The following is a 9,537-nucleotide window of genomic DNA, read 5'->3' on the forward strand; positions in this document are numbered from 1 at the left end:
AAGTACATGGCTAGATATAAAGTAGCTTATCTGTGAGGGACAAATGAGAGAGCTCTGAGAGACAAATGTAGATAGTAACAGTAGAAATAGATGGTGGGGGGCTGATGGGAGTGACTGATGCTTGACAAGTAGCTGACAGCTAGAAATGACAGGTAAGCTTGCCTGGTAAATACTGAAAGATGAATAGGTGATTACTTAATGATATAACCCAGGTCCAAATGATAAGTTATGAGGACAGAAAGACAGCTCTGATGATAAAGGAGACTGGACCTACTAGAAAGAACACTGGATTAAGAGTCAGGAAGCCCAAGTTTGGATCTTATTATTACACTAACTTGATATATTACTTTAAATAAGGGGAAGGGAAGAACAGGGGGTGAGAATTAATATCACTTGAGTTTATATTAGGTGCCTTTAATCCTTAGACAACCTATTTTCTGGATGAGGAAACCAGAGCTCAGAGAGGTTGAGTAACTCTCCCAAGGTCACACAGTCAGTTAGCAGGAAGGCAGATACTAAAATCACATCTGTCTGGGGAGCTCTGCCCAGTTCTCTCCATCTCAGAGTCCTCACCTGGAAAGATTCCTCTAAAAGGAGGTTTCTCAGGCTCATACCTCCTGTAGTTTTTGTTGTTGTTGTTGTTCCATATGCTAAAACCAGGTCATCTATACAGATGGAACAAGATTAGACATGAGTTTTGATATTGAAGCTGGATACCTTATATTATTCTATCTGGTTTTGTTTTAAATATGTTTGAAACATCTTATAATAAAAAACGAAAGAAACAATTATGTTTACTAACTGGCATTATTAGGAGCAAATATTGACAGGCAGCTAGATTCGATTTGAAAGAAAGTTAATTAAAAATGCTCTCACTGAGCTAAAAAATTGAAAGTTTAAAAACAATGACATTATTTCAACAAGTATTAATCGGTGGGTGGTGGGATTAAAAACCGTTGTTTTCTTACACTTCTGCGATTAAAATTAAATAACTTACTTTTTAAACAAAGTTAACTAAACACCATTCTTAAACTGACACCTTGTTTTAGACAACAATTTTAAAATGCTGTTTGCTACGAGTAAAAAGGGGGTATTATTTTATTAACGTGGTTTTTTTTAAAAGAAGCATGTCTTTCTTTAAAATGTTTTTTTAAATTAACTCCGTTGTTTTCTAAGTTTTATCTCTTTAGTTAGAACAGCCGAGCTAGTAAATCTGAGAAAACACGGGTCCTGCATCAGAGACCGGAGCAATGTATTGATTAAACAGGGCATCAAACAGATAAGACGACAGTAAATATCAAAATGCGACGCGAGGACGAGCGGGTGAGGTCTGCCAGCCGCGGGGAGCTGGGGACACAGTGAGGGTTTGGATCCCCCGCTAAGCTCCTTTTCTATCCTCATTGTTTCCCCCCCTCGCCCCCAAGCCCACTACTTCTCAAGGCAGGGGACTAGGGTGGAGGGTGATGGAGGGTGGGGGGCGAGGCGAACTGGAAAGGGGAGCGGATGATGAAATGCCGGCGGGGCGGGAACTATTAGGCCAGCGTGCAGACCTCTCTCATTTGCAAATCTGGGAGTTGTTAGGGACCCAAGGGAGTAAGATCTTCTGAGGCCCAACCAGACACTGCAATCAGCCTCCAGCGCAGCAGCCAGCCCCTCCAGCACGCCGCACTCCCCAAGAGCTTAGGCTTTGCTTCCAGACAGCATTAATTTATGGCAAAGTTTTTACTTACCATAAACCCAAACCTGCTTCCCTATAACTTCCATCTAGTTCTTTAAAATTGTTTCTTAATTATCAATTACAAAAATACTATGTGATCATTGTAATGTCACCCAATTCAAATCCCTCCAGCACCACTGGAGTTTATTCTCTCCCCAACTCAACAGCCCTTCAGGTAATTGAAGACAGTCCCTGAGTACCCAGAATCTGTTTCCCCACCGTATTCATGTCCCTCAGATGGCCGCGCATTTCCAGAGCCATTTCCGCGGTTTCCAGGGCCCTGCCGGCCGGCCTGTGCGGAGATCAGGGCCACCCTCCCACCCCAAGTCGGGCTGGCCGCTCCCTGGCGAATCCCCCTCTGCTTCTGAGGTTTCTAGCCTGAGGACACGCGGGCTTTCTCCCCACACCGCATCCGCTGCTGGGCAGTCGAGGCCTCCGCCAACTCTGCCCATGAGCTGCAGCGAAGCCAGCGCGGGGAAGGCCTGGGCATCCCACGAAACCGCGAGGGCCCCGGAAGAGTGGCGGGAGAAGGGGGGCAGTAATCGCTGGGCTGAGATGGCTCCAGTGTCCACTGGTGCGGCCCGAGAGTGACAGAAGGCCCGCCGCCGCCTCATAACCTGGCACCTCCCGATGGGCTTTGGGAGCCGAAATGGGATAAGATTTGATTCCCACTTCCTGTTGGGTCCTTAAGGCTTGATTAAAAAGTCCTGCGGCCTCTGCAAGGTTAAACACCGTCGGAGGTCCGAGGCTCTAAAGTCAGTCTTGGCTTTGCAGGAGCGCCGCCGATGTGGCTTTCGGAGCTGGGCGGGACAAGGCTCAGAGAAGCCTGGGGGAGGACTCGGGCCGTTCCTGCACCCACCCGCCCCCACCTCCATCGGGGCTCCGGGCCAGCACCGGCCGCCGGCTGGCGGGGTGATTATTACCTGCGTCTCCGAGAGGCTGAGGCTGCCGGCCAGCTGCTTCCGCTCGGCGCCCACCACGTAGTGGTTCTTCTCGAAGGCGCGCTCCAGTCGAAGCAGCTGCGAGGGCGAGAAGGCCGTGCGGATCCGCTTGGGCTTGCGTGCGAAGGGGCCGTGCAGAAGCAGCCCGTCCTGGGGCACATCGCTCGCTGCGGCCGCGCCGCCGACAGCAACACACGCAGGTACAGACAGAGAGAAGGGGCGCCGTGAGCCGAGCCGCAGCCCAGGGCCCTCCCGCCAGCTCGCACTCGCCCTTGAGAGCTCTGCTACCCTTTCCAATCCTTGACAGCCCGCCCCCCTCCCCTGTCCTTTTTGCTGCCCCTTCCTTAAGTCCACTCTCCTTCCCAACAATCCCAGAGCTACCCAGTCGGGGGACGCACGGAATTGCAGCGCTGCTGTTGGGCCAGGTGCTGGACCCCGGCCTGATGAGGCGCAGACCGGCCCAAATCCACAGGACCTGGAGCAACCCAAGAGGCCAAGGCGTGGGAAAAGTCCCTTATCTGTCTTTGTCCGCTTGTCCCGTCATACCTCCCTCAAAGTGGACTGGCCGAGAGTACAAAAAGAGCTGAGTATCAGGAAGGTGATAAGGGGAACAGTGAAGTTGTTAGGCATAGTCATGCCAAACACAGATTCGGGAACTAATAGATACCCAAGGAACTTGCCCTTCATACCTGCTTAAACCAGCTTTGCAGCTAAAATGCTCAGGCTACTAGCCCTTTGAAAAGTCCTACAAACCGGCCCAGGTGCTTACCTTCCAAGTGGTAAAAACAGGACAATGGCTAGGTCAACTGCCAGGTAGTATCTGGAGGCCTAAGGTCAGGTTCTTCTTCTGCCCTTCCCCACTTCTCTCCCCCTTCCCCTTGGGTAAAACCCTCTCCCCACAGGAGACTCTCATTGCTCTCTGGTGGCAAAAGACCTTGCTTCATCCCTGAATAGTTCCATGCTAAAGAAACATGTTTATAAATATCTAGGTATCATCTTTCTCTCATATAGATTGGTTTCTGCATGGGCATGTGTAAATATATGTTCCAGCTTCCTCACTGTCTTTCTCCAATCAGGATTTTCAGAGGTGATTGTCCTTTGGCAAATGTTGGCATCATGGGGACTCAACTCAGATACTACATGCAGGAGGGGGGGGCTCACATTGGACTAGATGAGGCTGGGGTGGTGAGGTCAGGAACTACAAAAGCCAAACAAGCTTCCACCCACAGCCCCAGTCTCAGTGAACCCCCCCACCAGGCCCTCACACAATCCCTGGCTTTGTCACCCATGCTAACCGACTGGAAGCAGGCACTGACATCACCTGTGGATTCTCATGCAGTGGCACATGCATAACAGTCCCCCTGACCCGCCAACAATGCGGAGCCCTAGAAGGAATATTTTGATAGTTAGCTGTTGAGATTGACTGATCCAATTAATTCCCTCAGAAATGGCCACTGGTTTGACTCAATTTGATCTGTTGTTTTGTTCTTCAGACAATTGTTTGGATCATTCAGTTGAGATCTCCCATCTCTGGAAATATCTCTGTAAGTGAAGCAGGGCACGTAATTGCAATGCTGTTGCTAAAACTCTCCAGGTTCATGTCCCTCTGCTGGTGGAAAGTGCCTGACATTACTTTCTCCAAGTCCCTGGGCTTTGGACACTGACACAGGAGAACTTTATTGCTGGGGTTTTCTGTTGAACAGGGTTGCGTAGGAATGAGCGGGCTAGTGCCTGGGGGTGGGGGGAGACCAAGTCCCCTGACCCTGAGAAGTCACCAACTTCCAGGCACCTATCCATTTTAAGTGACTGGATCTGTGCTGCTACAAAAGGAAGTAGGGTCACATCATAGGACATGGAGGGGGAATACCCTGCCCATTGGGCCCTTCAAGATGGGGGCAGACGAAGGGCTCATAGGCGTGTCTACAGGAAGAGAAGTTTAACTTGTGGTAGGGGAGGGGACAGATGATCAGGGAGGTGGTCTGGAAGAGAGGGTTAAGAGGGAGAGAAAGGAGGATCCAGGTAGGAATAAGGATTGAAGTCTTGTGTAGGGGCTGTATGATAGGCCAGAAAAAGGTGGGAGAGGTGGGTGGGAAGCAGACACTTCTTGTTGATGTTAAAACAAACTGCTTCGAAAACATCATTCTGAGCCCAGGTGAAATCTCAACCGTGGTTTCCTCTGGACAAATGAGCCAGAGAGAAAGACAGAAAGCCTAGCTCACGCCAGCACTCACAGGGTTTGGCTGGCTCAGGCTGGTCAGAAGTGACAAATGAGGTGAGGTGGCAGTGGGAAGACCCATAGGTGTGAGAGAATGGGATGCAGAGGTGTGAAGGGCAGTGCGGGGCTGAGGAAGCAGGACTGCAGTCTACCTCAGGGTGTGTGACTTGATGGCTGTTTTATACTTCTGTGATTTGTGTCGGTCATTTGTGTGGTGGAGTTCTCTGTGTTTGTATAAACCCCAAGTAGAGGATGGAAGCAACAAGCTTCTCTCTCATTCTGACATACAACATGTCCCTTTGCCTTCAATCTGGGTATTTTAGGGGAAAGCTAGGTTGCTTGGGGTCTGCCTTATTGAGGGAATGACCCCAGTTCCTTGTAATGTCCTGTCAGGGAAGATAGCATGTGTCTACAGTCTGTGTCCATATGTATATGCAGAAACATAGGGGTCCTTCCCACCCAACCACAAAGAAGCAGGGGGCAGAAAAATTATTCAAGATGCTGATAAGTGATGACAGATTTGATTTCAAAAGAAGCAGGGCTTTTCCCTGTAAGAAAGGGGATTTTTAGTACAAAACAAACCGTCTTGAGAAACTGATCAATTGCTACGTGTTTCTGTAAGGACAGGGTGGTGCCTTAGGTGCCTATGTGCAAGGACCCCTCTCACTTTGGCCTGTGGGGAGGAGGCCTCCACCATCTCTAATGGGGCTTCCGTTTCCCTTAACTGGACCATAAGGGCAGAGCAAGCTTGGGGTTGGGGTGCAATGTGGCCAATGTGGCCTGTTTTGATCCACTAATTCTGGGCTGTGAGAGTGGGCTGTCAGTTTCAGACAAGGACAGGTAGGAAAGTCGAAAGGGGCTGGCTTAGCCTTTCCCTGGAGCGAGGAACTGAACCCCACCCTACCTCATTTTCCTACAGCGTTTCTCAGCGGGCCACTTCAAGGCAATGGCTGGGAACTAGCAATAGAGACTCCCAGGAACGAAGCAGCTGGAGGTGGGAACTGGGGATCCGGAGGGCCCGGGGTTCAAGCTGCAGTCCCTTCGGCAGAGGCCACAGCGGCGGGCCAGGGACTCTGGGCCGGATGGCAGGGCGGAGGGGCCTGGGGCTACGAGAGGGAGAGGCCAGCCAGGCAGCGGAGATAACCTCATTCCCCCTCCTCCTGCCGGAACAAAGGCGCCCTTTGAAGCACCGGCCCATTACCATCGCCAGTCCCACAGGGCCAGGTCTCCCACGGCCCCCTCCTGATGCTGCTCCTTGGCTTGGAAAGTTCCCGAAGTCCTGGAAATAGCATCGAAGGGCAGCTAACACCCTGTCTCCACCAGCACCTCCCCTTCACATCTCGAAACCCGATCCCTCCCATCCCGGCTTCGGGGGTCCTGAAGGCTGGTCCCGACGATCCCCTGCTGGCTCTTCCTCTTCTACCGCCTTGCTTAGCGGAGAAGCCGCTTCCCTGCTCGCCGGGACCACGCTGCTGCCGGAGAGCGCAGCGCACAGAGTGCAGACATGTTCCTTTTCGTTCGTGTAGGGTTTCGTTTCTTGTGTTAAAACGGGGCTGAAAAGAGCATCGCAGAGACCCGGTTCTCTAGAAAACGCGGCGCCGGAGGGCCTGGGCCGGCTCAGCTCGCAGCCCCGGGTCCCCGCTGGGTCTGCAGGGCGCTCAGCCGCGGAGATGCGCACGGGTCTACAGTGAAGCTGACCGGCCCTGAAGCCAGAATGTCTCAGGGTTCCGAAAAGTCCTTCAGCGCCCAACAGATTTCGGGCTCAAAAATGCGGCCACACTTGGCTCCATCTCCGCGTCCAGACACAGTTCTTGAGAGAAAAATCCAACCATTTTTCAACTCGACAACGTGCCCGCCGGGGGACTGATGGCTCAGGGAGCTGCGGCAATTTCCGAAAGGGTTTTGTGGAGGATTTATCTGGCCTCGCCTGGCTGGGGATGCTCAGAGCCGGAACAGGATCTCTTGCAAGTTGCTTGGGCCCTCAGCACCCTGACCCTCTCGGTGGAGGCCAGAGGTGGAAAGGCGGCTCGGAGGGTATGGGGGAGTTGGTCGGAAGCTGAGGGCGCCGTGGGAGAGGCCTTCTCCGGCCGAGCAGGGACCACAGGGCTTAAGACCAGCTCTGCCCTCTTCTCCTAGTCGCTGTCCCTCCAGCAGCTCCTAACCTCTGGTACCTCCGCCGCCCTGGTCTGAAGGTTCACAAACAGCCACGGCTCTCAAATTGGTCCCAAAGAAGCTGCATTTCGAGATCCAGGCCGGGATCCCAGACCGTGGTGGATCGAAGCGGTTTGCTCAATTTTGAACAAAACTTAATTTTATCTGTAAACATTGATTTCAATTGACAGATATCTTGCCCAAAGCTCTTGACACTGGAGGCATTTTTTTTTTGGATGATTTGGGCAAATCTTTGAAATCCCCAGGGGAGACAAGTCTGCCCACAAAAATTCTCGTTCAAATAATTACATTCTCTTATTTTGTGGGGTCTGTTGAATCAGTGTCTACTAGCCAGATGGGACTGAGAAAATAGTCCGACAAATCGGGACCAGGGAAAGCGGCTTTCTATGAGACAAGCAGCTATAGCTAAAGCTTCAAGAGATCATTTTTTGCCTCCTATTATCTAGATAATTGTACCAAACATCCCGTTTACTTTGACTGTGTAGACCCGGTGTACCGTCAGATTAGCTCCTGGAGCCCAACCTCTAGCCACGTCCTTTCCATTTGTTTCACAAAAAGCCGGGTTTACCTAGCCCTGGGCCATGGAAACTCTCAAGGCTGAGGTCGGGTCTACACTAACAAAATACAGCCGGAAACTAAAGCAATTACTGCACAAATTAAGACTACTTTGTAAAAAACAAGAAAGAAAAAAAAAACTCCAAAAAATTCAAGGAAGAAAACGAACTCCAACAAATGCAACTCTCTTTCCTTCGGGAAAGTCAGATAATTCAAACGTGTGTGTGTGTGTGTGTGTGTGTGTGTGTAAGGGCAGTGGAGGAACTTCATTAGCAAACCCATTGCACAGTGCAGAAGAGGGGGCTTGGACTGCCTATGACCTTAAAAGCTTTCTGCCCCCGCCCCTTGCCCGGGAGGACTGCGGTCAGTCTCCCAGAAGCCGGGTGGGCTCCCAAAGTGGGCGAGCAGCGGAGGAACTGGTTTGCGACTGCAAACCTTCCTCACCCTGCATCTGAGAGGCGCTTGTAATTTGAAGTCCGGCGGAGGTTGCTGAGAAAGACAGCGGAGCATTCCACACTGAACATTAATTAACTCTCCAGTTTACCCTGTCCGCTGCCTTTTCTTCGCACAGACCCAGGTGGACTTTCCCCTGCCGGGACGCGCCAGCGAGTGCAGATCCCTAGGAGCTGGTTGTGGACATACGAGCGAAGTGTGGTCCCAGGCCCAGCCCCGGGCGAAGGGAGGGCGGCGGGCGCTGCGCTTTCTGGGATGGGACTGGCTCAGACGAGAGAGATTAAGACAGGCCACCCGGAGCACCAGGAGAGGCTCCAAGGATGCGTCCGGACCCGCATCATTCCTGGGAAAGCCGGGAGGTCCCAACCTGGCTCTCCGGGAGGCAACCCAATGCGACAGAAGCGCGATGGATTTGGCACGGCTCCTCCCAGCTTGGGAATGGCCTCTGCGGACCCGCAGCCTTCTCGCAACAACTTCCGAACAGCCCTGCTAGCCCCCGAGCCTCCCCCGCTCACTGCAGCGCGGGCGCGGGCTGGCCGCCTAGGCGGGCACAGTGTGGGCACTCACCCTGGAAGCGGTGGCCGAAGAAGCGGTTCCGCAGGACCCAGGGGTAGAAGTGCAGGGGGTCCCGGTGCTGGGCGCCGAAGAAGGAGTGCGGGGGCTGCAGCGGGGAGGCGCCCAGCTGGTGCGCGGGGTGCACGGTCAACGCCGGGTGGTTCATAGCCTCGGGGAACACGAGCTCTGGCCCACCGTAGAGCGAGCGGCCGGCGCCCGCGGCGGCGGCGGCAGCGGGGAAACCGCTCACGAAGGCCGCCTCGGCCGCGCCAGGGTGAGGGTAATTTAGCGCCGTGGGCCGGAGCGGCTCCTCCGAGGCGGCCGCTGCCAGGGGATGGGAGCCCGCGCCCCCGCCGCCAGTGCCCCCGCCTGTGCCGCCGTCCTTGGCCACCAAGGACTCGATGGTAAAGCCGCGTTTGGCTGTGGGCTGGAACATGGTCGCGGGCGCCAGAGCCGAGAGAGGCAAGCGGGCTCTGGGGAGCGCTCCGCGTCCTGGCGCCGCCACCTTGCGGGGTGTGCACCCAGCCAGGCACATGCACACACACCAGCACCCCTCACCTCCCCCGCCCGCCCGCCCGCGCTCAGCCCCTGCGGGCGAGCCAGGAGCGGAGAGGCGAGGGGCGTGCTGACTCGGGTCCCCGCGCGCTGCTAGGCGCGCCGGGTTCTGCGGCCAAGCGGGCAGCTCCCGGCGCAGGGACTGGCGCGGGCTCCGTGAGATGCTGCGAGCTGCCTCTGCGGCCTGAGGGCTGAGCACCGACCCCTCCCTCCAGAGTCCAGCCAGGACCGACCCCCGCCCGCGGTTCTCCCAGCACTACCCTGCCAGGCCTTGGTCGCCGCGCAGCAAGGCGCGAGTTAGCGGGCACCTGCCCCGCGCTCGCCCATTGGCCGCTGCTCACCTGCCCAAGGTGGGGGCGGGGCGGGGCGGGGCA

At 54.3% G+C, this 9,537-nt stretch overlaps 1 protein-coding gene across 1 annotated transcript in view; it reads right to left on the reverse strand.

The window, feature by feature from the left end:
- Window positions 1–9,531, reverse strand: part of EMX1 (empty spiracles homeobox 1) — a 16,171-nt gene extending 6,640 nt beyond the window's left edge. Inside the window, exons 1-2 of the mRNA XM_019647606.1 lie at window positions 8,621–9,531; window positions 2,641–2,825 (exon numbers count right to left, since the gene is read on the reverse strand). Coding sequence (XP_019503151.1) covers window positions 2,641–2,825; window positions 8,621–9,143 — 708 coding nt within the window. The 5' untranslated portion in view covers window positions 9,144–9,531. The remainder of the gene's footprint in view (window positions 1–2,640; window positions 2,826–8,620) is intronic.
- Between the last annotated feature and the right edge of the window lie 6 nt (window positions 9,532–9,537).

Source organism: Hipposideros armiger, unplaced genomic scaffold, assembly GCF_001890085.2.
Source record: "Hipposideros armiger isolate ML-2016 unplaced genomic scaffold, ASM189008v1 scaffold_114, whole genome shotgun sequence".
NCBI classification, from domain to species: domain Eukaryota; kingdom Metazoa; phylum Chordata; class Mammalia; order Chiroptera; family Hipposideridae; genus Hipposideros; species Hipposideros armiger.